Source organism: Carcharhinus amblyrhynchos, unplaced genomic scaffold, assembly GCF_965287045.1.
Source record: "Carcharhinus amblyrhynchos unplaced genomic scaffold, sCarAmb.v2.hapA scaffold_38, whole genome shotgun sequence".
NCBI lineage: Eukaryota > Metazoa > Chordata > Chondrichthyes > Carcharhiniformes > Carcharhinidae > Carcharhinus > Carcharhinus amblyrhynchos.
The window spans coordinates 3,824,143-3,848,171 of NW_027649779.1; the positions used below are offsets into that span (position 1 = coordinate 3,824,143).

The window sequence follows — 24,029 nt, forward strand, 5'->3', positions numbered from 1 at the left end:
ATGGATCAGATTTCCATCCCCTTTCATGTGAACAAGTTGTTTCTGATTTCACTACAGAGCTTGTCTATTAAACAATGACTGAACACAGGGGGTGAATGTGAGAAGCTGAAGTTTCCAGTTGAAGAGGTTCCCAGTGTCTCTGAGCGGCAGAACTGGGGAAGCCTTTGGGCAGAGACTGTCCTGCAGCTATTTCCCGTCCTGACCACCAGAGGTCGCTGTAGCACGCCCGGGCGCTGCTCCGCCCAGTGTCATCTCTTGCCCACTCCGGCCCGGCCGCTGCTCGTTGACGGAACATCCGGGGCCTGTTGAGAGGCGGGGCCAGCCGCCATATTGCCGTGATGTCACCATCAGCTCCCCCCCCCACTTCGAGGGAAAAGCGGCGGTTCAGAAATGTAGAAAGTGAGAGAAATTCCCACCCGGAAATCCCGCCCGGAGCGGAATTAAAATTGAATAAAATACATATTTTTATAAGGCGGGTGGCGGAGCCGCGCATGTGCTGTAGTATTTTCCCAGAGCGCACCGCGCGGGTGTGATTGAAAAACAGACGCAATTAAAAAAAAGAAACGATTTTCCCGAATGGAGATGGAACCGAAAGTCTGACGGGTGAGGATGTGAATAATAATCATCAAGATTCAACATATTAAAAGATTAAAATTTAACTGTCTGGGCGCATGTGCTGGAGTGGAATTCCCCCAGAATGCAGCGCGCGGGACGCCGTCTCCCCTGGCAACGCAAGATGGCCGTCTGCGGTGGGTTTGAGTGTGGCGCAGGCGCAGTGAGTTCTGTCTGCAGCACATTGTCCAGATTGCCCCCAGTGGATGTGGTGGGGATGGTGCAGCAGATGGAGCAACAATCCCAGTTTCAATAGGAGGAGTCTCAGCGTTGCAGAGTGTTTAAACAAGAGGGTGCATTGTCACAGCAGCATCTAGACCTTCAGTTTTAGTTTATTTATTAGTGTCACTATAAGTCGGCTTACATTAATACTGCAATGAAGTTACTGTGAGAATTCCCCTAGTCTCCACATTCCTGTTCAGGTAACACTGAGGGAGAATTTAAGCACGGCCCAATGCCCCCTAACCCAGCACATCTTTCAGACTGGGGAAGGAAACCGGAGAAAACGCACACAGAAACGGTGAAAACGTGGAAACGACCCACAGGTCCCTAGCACAGTGAGGCTGCAGTGTTAACCACTGTGCCATCATGCTGACACTGGGGCAAATGTATTTGGGGGGAACACGGGGCAGGTGAGGGTACGGATAAGTCAATTTGATGAGGGGGTGGAGTCACGAGGAAAAATGAGCTTTGTCTCAAAAAAATTCTTCAATTTTCCTCTTGTTTCTTATTGAAAACCAGCTCACTCCTCCATCCCGCCCATCAATAGGGCTAACAGAGAGCAGTGTTTGTATTTAGCTGTGTGTGGGTGCATCCATGCATATGATTTCGAAAACTCTGCCTGTGTGTGGCTGTGCCTGTTTGTTTATCTGAGTGTGTGTATTCAGGTGAGAGTGTGTGTGTGTGTGTATGTGTGTCTGAGTTCGTCTGAACATTTGTGTCTGCTCTGTGACTGTCTGTGTTTCTGTGTCCTTGTTTGAGTGTCTTGAAACATGTGTTGTCTGAGAGTGTGTGTGTGTGTGTGTTTGTTTGTCAGTGTGTATCAGAGCGCGTCCATGTGTGTGTTTATCTGACAGCGTGTGTATGTTTGTGTGTGTGTGTGTGCATGTGTGCGTTTATGTATGTGTGTCATTTTGCCTGAGACGATCTGCCTGTCTTTGTCCATGTCCATAATTGTGTGTGTGTCTGTCAGCTTTTGTCTAAGAGAGTTTGCGTTGTTGTCTGAGTGTGTGTGCATGTCTGTTTGAGAGTTTTTCTGTGTGCGTGTTTGTTTGGGTATGTGTATGTGCGTGTGTGAAAGTATGTGTGCGTGAGAGAGAGAGAGACAGTAAGAATGTCTGTGTGTATGTGTGTGTGTGTGTGAGAGAGAGAGAGAGATAGGGAGGGATTGCCCACTATACTCCATGGCTGCAAGGTTCTGGTCTCATTTGCACTGAGGCACTTACAGTATCTCCGGCTCATCGCATGTTCACTTTTCCTTTAACTCTTTCAGCGCTGAGCCGTGAGTTCAAATCTACAACACACATAAGAACAGATTAATTTCCATGTCCTGAAACCATCGAAACAGCCCAGTATGTGCCATTTTCTCTCCTTTTGGTCTCTGTAGTTGTAATTTTGGTTCTGGCTGTTTGCAGCTGAATATTTGAGTTGTATGAATTTATGCCCCTCTGATCATTCAGGGGAAAAACAGAGAGAATCGTGACATCCGCCTGTTCCTGCTGTGCAATGGGCAGTCAGCAGAGGGCGGACGTAAGGCGCATCTGGACACTGAAACAGAAATGTTCATGTATTCATATCGGTTGCTCAATAATTAATTTAAAATTGAATAACATATTTGGAAAGTAGAGATCGTAGGACAGTGATCATGTCACTGAACTGTCCCAGACTAATATTGTGGGCATACTGGTTCAATTCAATTCCCCACACAGCACCTTCAGTGAATCCAATGCAATTTGAATTTTTGAATTCAACAATAACTTTTTTGTCACAGACAGGCTTACATTAATACTGCAATAATGTCACAGTGAAAACCTTCTAGCCGTCACCATTCAACGCCTGTTCCAGTACATTGATGTAGAATTTAGCATGGTCAATGTTCCTAACCAGAACATCTTTCAGACGCTGGGAGCAAATCGGAGCACCCGGAGTAAACCTAAACAGACACGGGGGCAAAATGCAGACTCCGCACAGACAGTGACCCAAGCCAGGAATCGAACCTGGCTGCCTGGTGCTATGATATAGCAGTGCTAATCACCATGTCAGTGTGCCGTCAGTCTGGGTATAGAAAGGAAGGAGAGAAAGAACATCTTTGTTATAGATGGGGTGCACCAAGAGTTCACCAGACTGATACTTGTCCTTTGAGGAGAGATTGAGGTGTGCATTCAATTAAACTCGAAAGAATGGGTGATCTCATTGAAAGATATAAAATTCTGACAATTCCAGAATTATGACCCTTCAGTGCTGAAGGAACGGCTGATATATTTCCAAGACGGGATGGTGAGTGGCTTCAAGGGTGAGTCACCTTTTGATGGTGCTCCTAGGTATCTAATGCCCTTGTGATTTTATCCTGTCTTGAGACAGTATTGTCTGGTGCTCTGGACACACGAGTTCAAATCCCATCAACAGTGACAGGTGAAATTTAAATTTAATGAATGAAAATGTAGAATTGAAAATTCGGCTGAATAATAGAGACCTTAAGAAAACTGTCATCAGTTGTTGCAAAAGCACCTTTTGTGCACCAATGTTGCAACAATGCTCATTGGGGTTTGGAAGAAAATGATGGTGGTGGTGGGGGGGAGGGTGGCTGTGTCTTATAGAAACGCATACAATTATGAAGGGAATAAATATGATAGGAGCAAGGAGACTGTTTCCACTGACAGATGAAATTAGAACTAACAGACAAGACTTCCACATAAAGACAAGGAGAATTTGGATTGTGTTGAGGAGGAACCTCATCACCTAAATGGCTGTCAATCTGTATAAAGCCCTGCCCAGTGAAACAGTTGAGGCTGCATCGTTAAACATTTTTAAGGCAAAGATAGATTTTTCAGCAATAAAGGAATTCAGGGTTATGGTGAGCGGGCGGGAAAGTGGAGTTGAGTCCACGAAAATACCAGCTTTGTTTTTATTGAATGGTGGATCAGGCTCGGAGCGCCTGATGGCCTCTTCCTGCTTCTAGTTTTTACGTTATTTCAGAAAGGAAATCTGCCTACAACCTGGACTGTGTGTGAGGCAAGACCGAGAGAAATGTGGCCAACATTTACCGACCTTCTGAAATATTCATTTAGACAAGAGGCGAGAGGTTACAACAACCACATGGGGCAGAAGAATAAAAATAACTCTTCATCTCTTATATCTTCCAGCCCTCATAACAAAAACATCAATCTGAAACCTGAACTCGGTTTCTCACTTGCACAGTTACTGACTGGCTTAATGCAGGCAGCGTTTCCTGTTTTTGTCTGAATTGCTGCACTTTGGCCTACGCTGGTTTCTTCTCTGAGAAGAAATGCGTGGCTCATTTCGAGAATTCCAACTCACAGCCTGTTTTGATCCTCGCTCTCCCTGCCTACGAGTCCCTCCTTATCCTGCTGCAATGTTCCAGTGAAGCCCCAAGGGCACTCTTTAAAAAAAGGGATCGCACATTTAGGAGAGAGAAGAGTGGAAGGTTTTCCTCTCAGAGGGTCATGTGTCCCTCAGAAGGCAGTGGAAGCAGTCTCTCAATATTTTTCAAGGCAGAAGGAGCTAGATTCTTAGTAAACAAGAGGGGTGAAATGTGACCAGGGTTGGCAGAAGCTTATAATAAGATCAGCCATAATCTTGTTTACTGGCAGAGCAGGGAGAGAGAGGCCAAGTGACAAACTGCTACTTCTCAGTAGCCTGGATGTTACTGTATACATATTAAACTTTCATGGTGGCTTAGTAAGGTGCACATGTAAGAGACGTAGCACGAACTGTTCCTGAATTCGTTGATGAGCAAGTTGGGTTTACATCGCCAACTGTTCGGCTCTGGGATTCATTGTCTCAAAGACCAGAGTAAACATTTTCTGGGGTGACTTTCAAAAGAGAATGATTACAGAATCGAAAATATAACATGCAGTGAGACATGTGTCAAAGGGAAATGCAGTCGGGCAATTTTTTTTAGCTTATTGAGATAGCAAACGTGTGCTTGTTAGGCCGAATTGTCTCGTTCTTTAATATACAAACCTAATGAATAACAGGATTGACTGCAGTGTAACACTTTCATTTGATTCATTAATGGTTGCTGCCTGAAGAATCGGCTAAACAGGAACTTGTTAATTCTTAGATACTTTCTCAATAATTTTCATTCATTTGTCTATGAGTGTTGCTCGCAAAGCCAAAAATTGTTGCTGGTCCTAAACACAAATTACTGCGGATTCGTTAATCCAAAACAAAAAAAAAACGAACATTCTGGAACATCTCAGTGGGTCTAACAGTACCTGCGGAGAAAGAATAGAACCAAAGTTTAGAGTCTCGATGACAATTCGTCAGGGCCATCCGAACACGAAACGCTAACACTATTCTCTCTTCACAGATGATGTCAGAGCTGCAGAACTTTTCCAGCATTTTCTGGTTTTGTGTTGCTCTTTCTAATTGCCCTTGAACAGTGGGCATGTCTGAGTGTGATCTTTTCTGTGTGCTTGTTTGTTTGAGTATGTGTATGTGCGTATGTGAAAGTATGTGTGTGTGTGAGTGTGTGTGTGTGTGTCTGTGTGTTTGTGTGTGTGTGTGTGTTTGTGTGTGTGTGTGTGTGTGTGTGGGCAATCCTCTCTCTCTCTCTCTCTCTCTCACGCACACATACTTCCACACACGCACATACACATACTCAAACAAACAAGCACACAGAAAAGATCACACTCAGACATGCACACACACTCAGGCAACAACGCAAATTCCCTTAGACAAAAGCTGACAGACACACACACAAACACAGACATGGACAAAGACAGGCAGATTGTCTCAGGCAAAATGACACACAGACATAAACGCACACGCACACACACATATGCACACACACACACATAGATACACACGCTGTCAGATATGGTTTACTAATGGCCATCTCAGATCATAGTTCACAGTCAATCAGGGGACGGAATGGTGTGGTGATATTATCTCTAGAGTATCAATCCAAAAACCCAGCCAATCTTCTGGGGTCCCGTGCTTGAAACACAATTCAATAAAAAAAAAACCCTGAAATTTTGAATCTACTGATGACAGTGAAATCATTGTCAATTGTCAGAGAAAAAAAAAATCTGGGTCACTATGTCCTTTAGGGAAGGAAACCTGCCGTGCTTACCAGGTTAGGCCAACACGTGAGTCTAGAGCCACATCGATGTGGTTGAATGTCAACTGCCCTCCAAGGGCAACTGGAATGGACAATAAACGCTCATGTTATATGAATGAATAACAATGTTGTGTGTTCAGGAGTTACATGAAGGCCAGACTTTGCAAAGAACACAGATTGCCTTGCTTAAGGCCCTCGAATTGACTGAGGACTTGGGACGGGGTGATACGAGGAAAGCTCGAACAGAGTCCATTGGAGTATAGAAGATTGAGTGATGATTTTTGGAAACATATATGATCTTTTGGAGAAGTGTGGGGGGTGGTTGTCGGAGGGATGATGGGGGCAGCGGTGTGAGAGTGGAAGCTGACGGAATGTTTAACGTTCGCGGGACAGATTGGAAAGAGAGCGAATAAAATAATTGTTTCTCCTTTCAGAGACCTGTGTGCCTTTGGAACTGTCTTCTGCAGAAATCTCCTGCAGCTTCAGTCCCTGGGAAAGTCTCTGAAAAGATTCAGGCTTGTCGACAGTTGCCAACACCTGGCCTCTCACCACTCCCCCCGGCTCTGACTAACTGCCATCTCGCTGCTGGAGTTTCCAGTCCCGGGTGATTAAACCACAAGTTCTGATCTTTGAACAAACTGAGAGGCTCAGCGACATGTTGAGTGAAACCGCACACTCGGAGGACTTCTTTCTGCCGTTGGTCGCCTTGTCAACCAGACCCTGGTTCCCCCAATCAGCAGTGAACGCATGTATCATTACATCTCAACAGTTTATATCAAAATAAACAACCCAAAGTCAATTAACCCTCCTGCTGCCAAGAAGCAAAAGGAAATCAACACCTGATAGGATTTTCAGAGCATGAACTTCGGGACTGAGAATGTAATTTGTGTCATTCCTGTAAGAGAGCCGGATCATTCCCCTTAAAACACCAAGTACAGGTTGAGCAGTCACACTAAAGTTTGATGCTAGGAGGAACGGTCTCTGGTCAAGTCATCCAGAGTCCTAAGCACAGTGGTTATCTCTGTAGTGCCAGAGACACTGGTTCGAATCCAGCCTTGGGTAGCTGCCTGTGTTAAATTTGCACGTTCTCCCCGTATCTGCATCGGTTTTATCCGGATGTTCTAGTCTCCTATCTCAGTCCAAGGATGTGCAGATTGGGTGTATTGGCCTTGCCAAAATGCATCTTTGTGTCCCACAGATGTACAGGATTGACCGTGGGCAGAGGGGAGGGTCTGGATTGATTTCTCTTTCAGAGAGTCAGTGCAGACTCGATGGACAGAATGGCCTCTTTCTGCAATGTATTGTTTCTACGATTCTATTTTAACACGGACACCAAACGCATCATGATAAATTGTTCCCCCCTCCCCCTTCAGGGATGTTATAACGGCATCTTATAATGGCATGGTGATTAATCCAGAAAGCCAGAGCTAATGCTTTGAGCACACATGAGGATTGATGATCTTATCTAGGTCGTGACCCCGCATCAACCCACCCACAACCTCTCCTTCTATCCTCCTTCGAAGTACTTCTAACTGTCCATATCTTTCCAACTTTCCCTGCCTCTCATGCACTCTGTTTTCAAAGGAGTGATGCAATATTTCTGACCATCTTTGCCAATAACCACAAATCAAATTGCTGCGAGGGGCTGAGAAGTGGCACAGGATCTGGGGTCTCCAGGTTGGGGTTATTGTCCAGCTGCCAGTCTCTGAAGAAAAGCATCAGCAACAACCCTCTGGGATTGCTGATTTATAGACATCAATCAATGTATAAATAAACAAACAAATTAATACATTAATACGCATGGGGTGGGGGGGGGGCTTATTTTAAAACAAACTACCAAAGGAATTTACACAGTATGTTGTCATACTGTGTGCGAGTGTGTGTGTGTGTGTGTGTGTGTGTGTGTGTGAGAGAGAGAGAGAGGGAGAGGCAGGAAGAGTTAGATGCTGGGGGAGATGAAAAGGAATAGAGACAAATAGAGAGAGATGGGGAGAAATGTCTTTAAATATATTGCGAGTAGGGTTGACAAGGGGGAGCCAGTCCAAGTGGTATACTTGGACTTTCAGAAAGCGTTTGCCAAAGTCCCCTGTAAGAAATTATCCTGCAAGATTAAATCACATAGGATTGGGGGAGTTGGATTGAGGTGGTTAGAAAACTCGTTGGCAATGATGAAACAAAGAGTAGGAATTAATTGGTTCTTTGGAAATTGGCAGGCAGTAGGTAGTGTGGTGCGAGAGGGATCAGTGCTGAGGCCCTAGCTATTCATGACATATATCACTTATTTGACGAGTGAACAAAATATAAATACAAAATATAACATCTCAAAGCTTGCAGTTGATACCGAATTGGGTGGAAGGGAGAAGAGTGATGAGGATGCAGAGGTCAATCAGCATGATGTGGATAGGTTGGGTGAGTGGGTAAATTAATGACAGATGCAGTATAATTTGGATAAATGTAAGGTTATTCACTTGGGAAATAAAAAAAGACAAGAAGACAGATTACTGCCTGAATGGCTGTAAATTGGGACACAGGAATGTACAATGGATCCTGGGTATTCATGTGGACCAATCGCTGAATGTAACCATGCAGATGCAGCAAACAGGAGAGAAGGCAAATTGTATGTGGGCCTTCATGGCGAGAAGCTTCGAAGTAGAGAAGCAGGAATGTGTGTTACAATGTGGCTTGGTGAGGCACAATTGCCATATTGCGTGCAGTTTTTGTCCGGTTTTCAGAGGAAAGATATTCTTGCTCTCGAGGAAGTACAGCGACGTTTAATAGGCTAATTCCAGGGGTGGCAGAACTGATCTATGAGGAGAGATTGGTTAGCTTCGGATAGTTTTCGCTGAAATTCAGGTGAATGAGTGGGATTAAGAACATAAGAAATTGGAGCAGGAGTAGGCCATCTAGCCCTTCGAGCCTGTCCCACCATTCAATAAGATCATGGCTGATCTGAAGTGAATCAGTTCCACTTTCCCACTTTCTCCCGTAACCATTAATTCCCTTGCCTGTGAGAAACCTATCTGCCGGTGAATTAAATATATTTAGCGAGGCAGCCTCCACCACTTCAACGGGCAGAGAATTCTAGAGATTCACCACCCTTTCAGTGAAGAAGTTCCTCCTCACTTCCGTTCTAAACAGCCCACCACCCTTATCTTGAGGCTGTGCCCTCTCGTCCTGCTATCCTTTCTAAGCGGGAGGAATCTCTCTCTACCTCTACCCTATCCATCCCGTTCATTATCTTATACGAGTCTATAAGATCCCCCCTCATCCTTCTAAAATCCAACGCGTACAGACCCAGTCTATTTAGTCTCTCTTCATAGTCCAACCCCCTCATCTCCAGTATCAGCCGAGTGAACCTCCTCTGCACTCCCTCCAAGGCCAAAATATCCTTGCACAAGTGCGGCGACCAAAACTGCACACAGTACTCCAGCTGCGGCCAAACGAGTGCCCTGCACAGTTGCAGCAAGGCCTCCCTACTTTTATATTCTATCCCCCTTGCTATGAAGGCCAGCATCCCATTCGCCTTCTTGATCGCCTGCTGCACCTGCAGACTGGGTTTTTGCGACTCATGCACAAGGACCCCCAGGTCCCTCTGCACCGTAGCATGCTGCAGCTTTTCAGCCTTTAAATAGTAATCCCTCCTACTATTATTTCTGCCAAAGTGGATAACCTCACACTTGCTAACATTATACCCCATCTGCCAGGTCCTTGACCACCCGCTCAGCCTATCCAGATCTCTCTGCAGACTTTCCACACCCTCCATGAAATTTGCTTTTCCACTCATCTTCGTGTCATCAGCAAATTTCGTTACCCCACACTCAGCCCCCTCCTCCAGATCATCTATATAAATGGTAAATAGCTGAGGCCCCAGCACTGATCCCTGCAGCACTCCACTAGTCGCCAACCGCCAATCAGAATAGCACCCAGAATGACACCCATTGATACCATTTCATACAGGCTCATAAAATTCTAACAGGGCGACACCAGATGTTTCCGATGGTGAGAGTGTCCAGAACCAGGGGTAACAGTCTGAGGAAACAGGGTAAACCATTTAAGACCGGGATGTGGAGCCATTTCTTCACCCAAACAGTTGTGAGATTGTGAAATTCATTGCTGCAGGAAGCACTTGATGTCAAAATGTGTAGTGCATTAAAAAGGCGTCTAGGTATAGCATTTGGGCTGAATGGGATGGAGATTTATGGGAAGAAAGCAGCATTAGGCTGTTCAGTTGGATGATCAGCCATGATTCTGATGAATAGCGGAGCAGGCTCGAAGGGCCAAATGGCCTCCTCCTGTTACTATAATCTTTGATTCTATTTTAAACAGTAGGAGAGAGAGAGGCAGAATAGATATGGGGAAAGTGAGCAAGAAATATTCGAAGATAGATGGATAAATGGAAAGAGGTTGGATGGGACAGAAACCTGGAGATCGGGGAAGAAAACTGCAAAGGGAGAAAGGGATAGGATGGCAAGAGTCAAATTAGGAAAGAACGAGGGGAGATGTAGAGACAGGGAGACAAGAATGGAAAGAGAAACAACCAGAACAAGGAATGTGGAAACTAGAACCAGGACAAGCTGGGGGGAAATAACAGATTGAGGAAGAGATTTGAGAACGGAACGAACAATCCTGAAGTGACATTAAAATCAATCAGCTGACCCATCTAAAGAAGTGTTCAAACTGTTGTGGTCTTTTACAATTGGGTGTAGGAACAGATGGCAGATTGTATTGCCAATCTCTGACATACTTCTGTCCATTTTGGGTCTAATTAGAAAACGCGCCCTGTGTCAGCTAACCCTGTAACACAGATCAGATGAGAAATCCAACCTCTCAGTAGTATTTATCTGATCATAATTTGCAGATATGCTCCATCAAATTGATAGAAGTGTAATTCACAGATTTCTGATCCCCTGCCCCGATTAACCAGGAATGGTGTATTGGCTGTTACCAGTCTGCAATGCTAATCTTGAACTGAACTCCTCGAACAACAGCACCACATAGGGAAGTCCTGCCCGTTAGATTGATGCTGAAATCTTCTCCTTATTGTCGGTTCAGAGATGGAGAAATATTCACATTTTATGTCACTAATTTTCAGGTTCTTATCCCTTGTTTTTTTTTTCTGACAGTTAATGTACTGGGAATTGTGATCCTGAGTCGGGGAAAGTGTGGCCTCTCCACCTGCACCACTCGCTACCTGGTGGCCATGGCAGTGGTGGATCTACTGTTCATCATCATAAACCCCATCCTCAACTACATAAATAATTATTATTTCCCCCTGAATTTCCTGTCCCTCACATCTGTATGTCGGATGAAAGCTGTCCTGGAGACTTCAACTGCAGACTGTTCTGTCTGGTTCACTGTCACTTTCTCCTTTGATCGATTTGTGGCCATTCGCTGCCAAAAAATGAAAACTAAATATTGCACTGGGAAAACTGCAGCTTTGGTTCTGGCAACAACTGGCATCCTGCTCTTTGTGAAAAACATTCCCTTCTACTTTGTATCTGAACCTCAACTGATAATCGACAATGCCGAGTGGGGCTGTAATGCCAAGCCAAGTGTTTGGACTGATCCCGGGTGGATTGGTTTTAACTGGTTTAATCAGGTTTTAACCCCACTGCTCCCGTTCAGTTTAATCCTGTTGATTAATGCTCTAACAGTCAGTCACATTTTAATGACCAGTCGAGTGCGGAAGGGTCTGAGGGCTCAGAGTAAAGGAGATAATCGCAGAGACCCCGAAATGGAAAGCAGAAGGAAGTCAATGACTTTACTCTTTAGCATATCCGGAGCTTTCATTCTGCTCTGGTCGGTTTATGTTGTGAAATGTTTCTATGCAGATGTGAGAAGATTAATGTATCTCACTATTCCTGAATATACATTCCAAATAGTTGGATTTATCCCGCGGGATTTAAATTGCTGCACAAACACATTTATTTATGCAGTGACTCAATCCAAATTCAGGGAGCAGATGAGAATCGCGGTGAAATATCCGGTTATAGCAATTACTAATTTAATGAAGAGACAAAACTGAGTGACATCCAATAAGCCCGGGATGATTAACTGACGTCCTCAGCCAATAATAGACTGGGTCAATAACTTACCATCTCAGACAATCAAAGGCTTGATTTCTAACAACCGCCAGAGCCAATCAGAGACGGGATTGCTAAATGACAACCTCAGCCAATCAGAGGTTAGATCGCTAAATGACTGCTTCGGCCAGTAAGGGACTAGTTGGCTGAACAGACACCTCAACCAATCAGAGACTAATTCCATAACTGACTGCATCATCATGCAAGAAACTGGAATGTACAGCGACCGCCTCAGCCAATCAGAGGCGGGATTACTAAACGACTGTTTCAGTCAAACAGATATTTGATTGCTAAACCAGCTTAAAGTCCAGTAGTTTTATTTGTGATCGTGGCTTTTGGAGGGCTCCTCCTTCATCAGCTGAGATAATCTGGTTGTCTCATTGGGTTGGCTGTTATCCTCAAGGGGCTTGTCGAAGGGCTGCCTGAGCCTCATTTGACTGATGTTTTTCTCTCCTTCTGCCGCATGACCAATGGGTCCATTTTGGTAATGGGGCAGAAATGGGTCTTCGACTGAGAACTTCGACTTCATCGGGTTGAAGGGTGTAGTCCGGCAAGTTGACAATGGACTTCACTGTATTGGTATGGTTTTCTACTGTGGTACGAGGAAGACTTGGTTGCTGCTGGTGGGAATATTGAGTTTCTCAAGTTTCAACTTCTTGTTGTTCATGTAGATGGTGTAGTTTTGTTGTCCTGTCTGCTTGGTGGCCTCTAATTTCTGGTCTGCTGTGTCCTGAGGACAAATTCAGAATATTGTCTCTATTTTAGTTTCAAGGCTGTGACATCCGCTGTATAGTAATGTACAAGGTGATTGAGGAGTGTGAGAGAGGTGTAACGGCAACGTCTCTAGACATAATTTGTATTGTAGGCCGTGTTGACTGAGTTCGTGATCTGTATCCTTTTGGGACCTTGTTTGCTTTCTTGCATTTTGTAGGAATATGATGTCTGTGTTGATGTGGGTGATATCGTTGAAGATCCTCTCCACTTTGAACCGATGGTTTGTGCTGTTGGTGATAGCCATGATGTAGAGGTGCCGGTACTGGACTGGAGTCATCACAGAAACAAGTCTCCCAACACCAAGTTAAAGTCCAACAGCTGTATCTGGTAGCATGAACTTTTGGCGCACTGCTCCTTCATCAGATGAATGGAGAGTTCACAAACAGGGCCTATATCGATTGATAGAATTGCAAGATATTGGTTGCAATTCAAGTCTTTGCAGGTAATCAAGTCTTTCCAGTTACAGATAATGCGAATGGAGGGAGAGATAATCACAGGTGAAAGAGGTATGCATTACCTAAAACCATGACAATTAGTAAAATTTTGCAAGCTCAGGCCAAATGTTGGGGTTTAAATGTAATGTCACATGAACCCAAGATCTGGGTTGAAACCATCCTCACACATGTGGAACTTAGCTATCTGTCCCTACTCAATGATTTGGTGTTGTCATGTGTCTTGAAAGCTGCCTTGGAGAACGCTGACCCAGTGATCAGAGGCTGATTGCCCCTGACTTCTGACCTGTTCTCCGACAGGAAGGGAACACTCCTGCCTGGTGATTGTCATGCGGTATCTATTTATACAATGTCGTAGCGTCTGCATTGTTTCACCAATGTACCACACCTCAGGATATCCTTTCCTGCGGTGTGTAAGGTAGACCACATTGGCCGAGTCACATGAGTATATATCGTGTGCCTGCTGGATAGTGTCCTCATTTGTGATGGTGATATCCATGTCGATGATCCGGCACGTTCTACAGAGGTTGTTGTCTGGTGTCCAGATCGCTATTTTCCTGAAGGCTGGGTCGTTTGCTGCAACAATTGTGTGTTTGAGATTGTGTGGTTGTCTGAAGGCAGGTATTGGGGGTACGGGGAGGCCTTGACCAGATGTTCATCTTCATCGATGACACGTTGAAGGCTCCGAAGAAGATCTCATAGCTTTTCTGGTCCGTGAAAGTACTGGATGATGAAGGATAATGTGTCGGTCATGTCCTGTGTTTAAATTCTGAGGAGGTCGATGCAATGCTGATCCGGGAAAATGTCAGCAGTCAAGCCCGCTCATCTTCCGATCTTTGGGTCAGTGTCCTGCAAAGGTGGCCTTCAAGACACACGGCAATGCAAAATCACCGGACAGAAACTGATAGCCAAGTTCTGCACGAGGGCGGCCTCAACGTTGAGTCCTTGCTACACTGCATATCGCTCTCAGTATTTGACCTGAGCTTGTGAAATCTTGCTAACTATCCTGCCTTGAGACAATTCATACCTCTTTAACCTGTGGGTCATCCTCTCGACAATTGCATTTTCTGTAGCTCTAAAGACTTAATTACCTGTAAAGACTCGCATTCCAACTACTTACTTGCATTTGCATCTGTGTGTGTTTATAGTATATATATGCTGCGGTTGTTCGTCCAGGTCCCACTCACCTGAGGATGGAGCAACGCTCCAAAAGTTTGTGATTCCGAATAAACCTTTTGGACATTAACCAGGTGTTGTGAGATTTCTTATTGTCTCTTAGCATCATTCCCTTTGTCAAATAATAAAAAAACTCCAGCCTTCCCTCTTATCACAAGACCATTTGTTCTTTCCTCCTCTCCCTCTGTCTTTTCCCTGACTCTGCACTGGTTAGAAAAAACCTAAATATCTGAATTCTTCCGAATAAAAGACAACCGAAATGAAACATGCTCTCCATTTCCCTCAGTTTCACAAAATGTTCTGTTGTGAGATGGCATTTGTAATATGTGCAATGTCTTGTCTTTGGGTAAAGGTTGTTCAGTTTTCCCGTTCTGAACCACACCTGCCTTAATAACATAGGGAATATCATAGAATCCTTCAGTGAAGATGGAGGCGATTCTAGTCTGCACTGAACACAAACCAACCCATGCCCTATCTCCATAACCCCACACATTTACCCTCGCTAATCCCCCTGACAATAAGGGGCAACTTTGCATGACCAATCCACCTAACCCGCACATCTTTGGAATTTGGGAGGAAATCGTAACAGCCGGGGGAAGCCCACCCAGACGCGGAAAGAACATGTCGTCTCTGAACAGATAGTGACCCAAGCCAGGAATCGAGCCCAGGTCCCTGGTGCTGTGAGACATCACACAAAACCACTGGTTAGGTAAGGTTAATAAGTAAAGGAAACCCATTTTAAATAATAATAATACACCAGATGTGTCACCATTTTCCATAAGAAAGCAAACACAATGTGAATGACTATTTTTATTTTCATTCATTCATGGACGTGATGTCGCTGGCTGGGCCAGCATTTGTAGGTTGTGTCTAGTTACCAATCAACTCAATGGCTCGCTTAACCCTTTTACAGGATAGTTATGAAATAAGCATAGTGATGAGGATTTAGAGTGATGTGTAGGCCAGAATAGGAAAGGGCGGCGGATTCCCCAGTCTATTCAACTTCACTTCATAACAAAAATTCCGCAGCACTGGAGAACATTAGACTGCAATGTTACAATTCTGGATCAGAATCTGAGAACAATAGGCTACAATGTTCCAATACTGGATAAAAACCTGAGAATAATAGACAGCAATGCCTCAGATTCTGAGAGCAATAGACGGTAACGTTCCTTCAGTTCGAATTCCACCATCTGCTGTAGTGGGATTCGACCCAATGATCCACCAGACATTAGGTGAGTTTTTCAATTAATTGTCTAGTGATAATACCACTAGGCCATTTCCTCCCTAACTTATGTTGCGGTTATTGGAATATATCTTTGGTTTGGATGGAGACGAGGAGTTGAGTTTTTTTAGTAATGTCACAAGTCTGCTTATATTAACACTGTAATGAAGTTACTGTGGAAATCCACGTGTCGCCACACTTTGGCGCCTGTTCGGGCAAAACTGATGGAGAATTTAGCATGGCAAATGCACCCTAACGAGCAGGTCTTTTGGACTGTGGGAGGAAACCGGAGCGCCTGGAGGAAACCCATGATGACACAGGGGAGGACACACAAACTCCACACAGTGAACAAGGCCAGCACTCAAAATCTGGTCCCTGGCACTGTGAGGCAACACTATTAACTACTGTGCCACCACAATGCAGCCGCTAGTGATTTTGATCTCTATGCTTCAAGTGGCAAGAACAATCCAGTTAATTGCAGGCCATGAGCCCTACATCAACGGTAGGAAAGTTATTGAAGAGGATTCTTCGAGAAGGATCTGTTCCCATTTGGAAATAAGTGGACGCATTAGTGAGAGGCAACATGGTTTTGTGAAGGGGAAATTGTGTCTCACTAACTTGATCGAGTGTTTTTGAGGAAGATGATTAACGAGGAGAAGGTCGTGGATGTTATCTACATGGACTTCAGTAAGGTCTTTGACAAGATCCCTCTTAGCAGACTAATGCAGAACATGAAATCACATGGGATCAGAGGTGAGCTGGCAAGGTCGATACAAAACTGGCTTGGTCAAAAAAGACAGAGTGTAGCAGTGGGAGGTTGTCTTTTTCTGAATGATGGTTATGACAAGTGGCATTCCTCAGGATCAGAGCTGAGAACTTCCCTTTTTGCAACATTGTGTATGACACAACGGTTGCAAGTTTGTGGATGGTACAAAAGTTGATGGATTTGCAGATAGTGGTGAGGACCATAAGAGGATACAGCAAGATATGGATCGATTGGAGACTTGGGCGGAGAGGTGGAAAAACGTAATTTGACCTCACTGGAATGGCAGAGGTTGAGGGGTGACCTGATAGAAGTCTACACGATTATGAGAGGGGTGGACAGAGTGGGTAGTCAGAAGCTTTTTTTTCCCAGAGTGGAAGAGTCATTTACTCGGTGGCACAGGTTCAAGGTGCGACGGTCAAGGTTTAAAGGAGATTACGAGGCAGATTTTTTTTTCTACAAAAGTGGTGGTGGGTGCCTGTAACTCATTGCCGGGGGAAGTAGTGGAAGCGGATACGGTAGTGACTTTTAAGAGGCATCTTGACAAGTACATGAATAGGATGGGAACGGAGGAATATGGACCCTGGAAGGGGAAGGATTTTAGTTCAGTTGACGCAGCATGGTCAGTGCAGGCTTGGAGGGCCAAACGGGCCTGTTCCTGTGCTGTAATTTTCTTTGTTCTTACTCTAAAGCCTGAAAAAAAATGAATGATTTTAGCGTTTAATGAATCAAGTCACAAAGCTATTGGAGGCGATGAATGGCAAAAAGTTCAATGATGTATATTATCCTCACGGTAATATTTACGGGCATATCCTGATATAATATAAATGGGTTTATGTTAATGCTAAAGTAAATGATCTCGAAACCAATAATATTTGTGCATTGAGAGGTGCGTTCAGGTCTCCACACTTAAACCTTTACATTGATCTTAAAAGAAAACATATACTCTGATCATTCCAATGCGGGTAGGATGGTCTGTCGGAGACTCGGTGCAGACTCAATGGGCCATATGGCCCCCTTCTGCACTGTCATGTCTGCCTCTCCATTATTTCCAACTTCCCATACTTCCCTGAACCTCAACGCCGCATCTAGGCTGTAAATTCTCTTCTTTGCGTGTAAAAAGTGTTGGATTGAACAGGGTGAGGTGAGGCTGTTTGTTTAGTGACTGTAATTGATGTGAGTCTCCATGGATCTGATTAGGGTGCCTGGAGGGATTTCCCCCTTCTAATAATAAGGGATTCCGTTCAGTGTGTTGTCCCATTGAGTCAGCGGGAGCGACATCTCCAACACTAACAGCGATCAGCGGCTGTGGAGAGAGAGGAAGGGAGAGGAGAGATCAGAATCTGGGAGCAATGGCCCAGAATGTTCCAACAGTTGATCAGAATCTGGGGACAATGACCCAGAATGTTCCAACAATTGATCGGAATCTGGGAACAATGGATTGGAAGTTTCCAGCCATGGACAACAGTTTATACTATTGGATTTCTATATTTACCTTAGATGATTGGAGGATGCCATTAGCTTATCGGATTGAAAGTCTACTGAAGGTGATTCAGTACGTTTACTATCCCATCTTGGCGATTGTTGGAGTTCCGGGTAAGTCCCTGTCTGGAATTGTACCAGTCCGACTGCCACTGGAATCGGAGCAGGCAGGGGTCAGAGCATGGGAAGGTCTGTTGAACATGGGTAGGATTTTGCAGTTTTCGGAAAAGTGAGGCTGTAAAGTTCTGTCCCCAGTTCCTAATTCTAGAAAGGCTGTTTAACTGTATTGATTTCCTTGTCATTTACTGTACTGGGTTTGCTGCTCTTGTTGTTTCTGTTGAATCCCTATATCCAGTTATTAATTCTTTCAGCCGCTGACAATTGTCTCAGTGCCTATGGGCTAGGGTGTCTTCTGTGTGCTGTGACTATCCATAGACATGTGACCTAACACTAATCCTTTGTGAGAAAAATATAAAGCAGAATCGTTTGTTACCATCTACATGTAACGCCAGCTCACTGCCAATTGCCCACCCAGTCACCACGCTGCAGAATGCATTTTATTGATCATGTTTGCACAGCAGGATCTCAAGAGAAAACATGTTTCGTATTGAAATTCATTCATCAATGTCACAAGTATGCAAACATTAACACTGCAATGAAGTTGCTATAAAAAGCCCCGAGTTGCCACCCTCCGGCGCCTGTTCAGGTACACTGAGGGAGAATTTAGCACGGCCAATACATCAAACCAGCACAACTTTCAGATCTTGGGAGGAAACCGGAGCACCTGGAGGAAACCCACGCAGACACAGAGAGAACGAGTAGACTCTGCACACACAGTAGGCAAGCCTGAAATTGAACCAGGGAGCCTAGTGCTATGAGGCAACAACACTATCCCCTGTACCACCACGAACTTTCCTGGGGTCACAGAAACACAAACATACATGTATTAATAGAGACATTTACTGGTAGAAGCAATCAGATTTAGACACTTGTTCACACTCACACACAAATTCAGAAGCCAACATTGTTGTAAGCCTCCGGAATAACACACACTTAGGAGCACTCATCAGGTACTCTGGTGCTCACACACAACACGCCCCCCCCCCCCCCCCCCACACACACACACAGACACATGCATAGGAATAATGGTGTTAATGGCTCAGCTGTCGTTGATAAACATGAGTCGGTGTTACAGGGTTGACTGTAGTGTCAGAGAGATGGGATTTTGGACCGGTTGTGGATGTAGTGAACCGTAGTGGATCCAAGAAATCTGGGAAGCCGGAACTGATTCATGCCATGACTAACCTTTTCATGCATTTCATAATATTGGATGTCGGAGTCACAGGATGAGAGTCATTAGGCAGCTTGCTTGGCTTTTCCTTTGCTAATGGCCTTTGTTTGAGTTTTTACCTGGTGCATATATTGACAACATTCCTGCCATTAGAGGACTCATGGAGATGTAAATCTAATAGAGATTCTGTGCTTCAGGGCATCAGGATCTCCCTCTGCCAACTGTTAGTATTGTCCAGAGGAAAGGGTCAAACCAACACTGTTTGGTACCAGCTCTGTTGCGGGAGTTGTCAGTGAGCTGTCTGAGAGACAACAGATTACCACCTACAGGACTCCACTCCGCATCTTCTGTTAGGGTTTACTGCCTCATCCTTCTTACCCTCCAAATCCTTCACAGGCAGAGGGGATATTTACCTGTAGCTGAGTAAGGGATAATGTTGAGGACTCCCTGGAAAGCTCTTTCCCGAATGTTAACGTTGTGTCACTACCAAGGAGCAGTACAGTGGCATAGTGGTTAGTACTGCTGTCTCACAGCATCAGGAACCTGGGTTCAGTTCCAGTTTTGGGTCATTGTCTGTGTTGAGTTTGTACATTCTCTCTGTGTCTGTACAGGTTTACTCCAGATGCTCTACTTTCCCCTCACACTCCGAAAGACGTGCTGGCTTAAAAAATGTATTCCAATTGTTATGATAATGAACTTTTTAAAAAAAAACCATCGTAAGTCTAAATGGCAATTCCTTCCATTGAATCATATCTAATTTTATTCTGTATTTCCTTCCTGACAGTGAACATAATCACAATTGTGACACTGAGGAGCAGAAACTGTGGTCTGTCCAAATGTGTCACTCGTTACCTGGTGGCCATGTCAGTGGGGGATCTGCTGGTCATTCTCCTCGACCTGATATTAAGACACATTCCCATTGTTTATTGGGAACACTTTTATTTCCTGCTGTCGCTCCCCGTGTGTAACATCCACGCCGTCCTGCTTTGTGCAGCCACTGACTGTTCTGTCTGGTTCACCGTCACTTTCACCTTTGATCGATTTGTGGCCATTTGCTGCCCCAAGCTGAGAAGTAAATATTGCACTGAGAAATCGGCGTCTGTGGTTCTGGGAACAGTGACGGTGCTGAGCTGTTTAAAGAACATTATCTGGTATTTTATGTTATTAAATACATATCGGCTGCGGAACCTCCCCTGGTTTTGTCACTTCACAACTGGTGTTATGTACTCTCTGGTCTGGGGAACAATCGAGTTCCTCCATTACATTCTGAACCCGTGTGCCCCATTCGTCCTGATTCTGCTGCTGAATGCTCTCACCATCAGACACATTTTAGTGAGCAGCAGAGCCCGCAGGAGACTCCGGGCTCACCGCAGCGGTGAGAATCCAAGAGACCCAGAGTTGGAGAGTCGAAGGAAATCCATCATTTTCCTATTTGTTATCTCAGCCAATTTCATTATCTTATGGTCAATATTCATGGTTTATTCAGCATGGAATCGCATGTATGATTTGGGGTTTAAATTTCGATTAGACTTTTATGTTATGGAATTGGGCTTCATGCTGCAACTCACAAGTTGCTGTACAAATACTGCTATTTACGCTGTGACACAAACTCAGTTCAGGCAGCAGCTAAAAAATCTACTGAAATATCCCCTTACTGCAATTTTTCAACTCAATACAGCCTGAGAGGAAATGACAACAACAAGACCTCTGACTCTTCCTATTGGGCATTCAAACTGTAAATCACCAAACAGCCTCACAGAGATAGAAAGACTGACAGATAGATAGAGAGGACAATGTTAGCAACAGTGAGATTATTAGACAGAGAGTAGCAAAGAGAGGGAAAGGCACGATGACTTGGAGAGCAAAGAATTTGAAAGAGTTTCTAACAGGTACAGGAAAATAAACAGGGAGACAATGAGATAGAAGAGAGACAAAGACAGAGCCTCACAGAATGTGAAAGACAGAAATAGTGAGGAAAATGGCGAGGGAGATAAACAGGGAATGAGAAAGACAGAAATAATGAGGAAAATGGCGAGAGAGATGTACAGGGAATGAGAAAGGGAGATAAAGGAAGACAGATTGGAGTTTGTAATACGAGAGGGAGAGGGAGACAAAGGGGGTGTGGGGGAACGGGAGGCAAAAAGTGAAGCAGAAGGAAATAGCCAGAGACAGATAGAAACAGAGATATCGAGACACAGAGCAGGAGTGAATGGGAAAGAGTGGGACTGAAAAAGCACAATGGACAAAGCAAGAGCAAAAGTCAGAGTGAGGTGGGTGGGGGGGCAGAGAGACAAATAAATTAAAGAGGGACAGGGAGTGGGAGTAGGAGAGTGACACTTGGGGGGGGGCGCAGGAGAGACAGAGGGAGAGTCGGGGAGAGGCGGAGAGACAGCAAAAGACAGAGTGAAACATCGAGAGAGACAGAGGCACAGAGAGACATAGAGAAAGAGTGACAGAGAGAGAGAGCCACAAGAAACATAGAAAGAGGTAGAGAGATATATCTAAAGACTTCAACGATAACCATCAGGTGGAGCTTTGGAATATGAGCTCCCTGATTGAGGCAGTTAATGCTGTCCAATCCGGGAGCCCTGCAGACATGCATAGTATGGTGTGTCTGGGTAACTGGAATTCAGGATGTGTACACTCAGGTGTGGATGTGATGGACTGTAGGTTTTATCACTTGAGCATTAATGCAGGAACTCAGCTAATGTTCTGGGCACACGGGTTCTGATCACGTCACGGCAGATGGTGGAACTTGAGTAAATATATCTGGAGTTTAGAATCTGTTAGTGACCATAAAAACATTGTCCATTTTCAGAAAGACCCATCTGATTTATCAATGTCATGATGTGGATCTGCCGGCGTTGGAGTGGGGTAAACACAGTAAAAAGTCTGACAACACCAGGTTTAAGTCCAACCGATTTATTTGATAGTAAATTCACTAGCTTTCGAGGTTACCCTCTTCGTCAGGTGAATGTTTGTCACCAGAACTCTCCATTCACCTGACAAAGAGGGTCACCTCGAAAGGTAGTGAATTTACTATCAAATAAATCGATTGGACTTAAACCTGGTGTTGTCAGACTTTTTACTGTGTTTATCAATGTCCCAGGGAAGGGCCACAGCAATGTGGTTGACACTTCATTGCCCTCTGAACATGGGCAACTAGGCATCAGAGTTGCAAAGGAAGATGCCTTGAGTTGGCTACAATTAACAGACACTGGTCATATCCCCAGTGGAAGAGACGGTAATCATGAACATTTTCAAAACTCTCCCAGTGGCAGCCAATATTATTTGGCTTTGGATACAAAATTACCCAGTCCTGAATAAACTGAAGCAGCGAGTGCTGATGGGGGAAACCAAAAGGCCGTTACAGCCTGAATTGCACCCATATTGGAGTGGCAGTGGACAGCTGACTGTGGAAGATGGCACACACCGATGGGGTTCAAGAGTGTCATCCTGAGCCAAGGTTCACCATCTCATCCTCGCGGTACTCGTGGCCACCCAGGAGTGACAAACTGAATAACCTCCAAATTGCCACGTCTGTGGCCAGGTATGAATACAGGTATTTGGTCGTGGGTCAGTGTTGGCAATGTCAACAAGGGACGAATGTTACCAGTCACTACTCTTCACACTTGGGAATGGCTGGAACGGCCGTAGACGTGGCTGCACATGGTCAGTGCCGGACCGTTCATGGGGCCTATGTTCCTGATAATGGTAGATGCTGATTCACAATGGATGGCCGTACAGAGGGTGAGATCATCAAACACAAGGGCAAGAGTGGAGAAACCTCACTCCTCTTTCTTGACACCCGGGATCCCACAGGCGTTGGTTTCTGAACATGGACCACCCTTCAACTGCCAGGACTTTGTGCATTGCAACGAATTGAACAGAATTTGACACGTTAGGACAGTGTCCATATTCCCCATCATCCAACGGTCTGGCAGAAAGAGCGGCCCAAACAGTAAAAAGAGGTTCAAAAAACCATCTCACAGCCTCCTTCGACACCAAACTATCCAGATTGCTCTTCAATTACAGGACAACATCCCCCCAATCACCACTCCCCTCCCCTCTTCAACAAATGGAATAGCCCAAGCAGAGTTGCTCATGATCACTCTTCCCAAAGTCTAATTTTCCGAGGGTGGGAGCTGACACCCAGTGCCGTTTCCATCAACTGGGACAGGCCCTTAAAGGCAGTTGTTGGGCTATTAGTTAAGAATCATGGCAATGGATACGCTGGTAATGAGGCACGTTCAGGTCAGGAACAGGGCCAGATTCCTATCAAGTCCGCTTGGGAGATACCATCGATGGGAATGTTTCAAACATCTACAAACCATAAGAACATAAGAAATAGGAGCAGGAGTAGGCCATCTAGCCCCTCGAGCCTGCCCCGCAATTCTATAAGATCATGGCTAATCTGTCGTGTCTCAGTTCCACATTCCCGCCCTCTCCCCATAACCCTTAATCCCCTTGCCTATCAAGAACCTATCAACCCGCATCTTCAATATATTTAGCGACTCAGCCTCCACCACTTCAACGGGCAGGGAATTCCAGAGATTCACCACCCTTTGAGTGAAGAAGTTCCTCCTCAACTCCGTTCTAAACCGCCCCCCGTTTGTCTTGAGGATGTTCCATCTAGTCCTACCGTCCTATCTGAGCGGGAAGAGCCTCTCCACCTCTATCCTATCCATCCCATTCATCATCTTATATGTCTCAATGAGATCTCCCCTCATTCTTCTAAACCATTCTTATTTGTCTCAATGAGGTCTCCCCTCATTCTTCTAAACCATGAAACCCCAAGACATGCAGGGAAAATCAATTCCCGGCACACCTGGAACTTTGGAAAGAATTCCAGATACTCCGGCTCCT

General features: G+C 44.9%; 1 protein-coding gene across 1 annotated transcript in view; it reads left to right on the forward strand.

Moving 5' to 3' along the window:
• The first annotated feature begins 15,537 nt into the window (after positions 1–15,537).
• Positions 15,538–24,029, forward strand: part of LOC145362403 (Ig heavy chain Mem5-like) — a 59,227-nt gene continuing 50,735 nt past the window's right edge. Inside the window, exons 1-2 of the mRNA XM_080218447.1 lie at positions 15,538–15,637; positions 17,891–17,986. Coding sequence (XP_080074573.1) covers positions 15,538–15,637; positions 17,891–17,986 — 196 coding nt within the window. The remainder of the gene's footprint in view (positions 15,638–17,890; positions 17,987–24,029) is intronic.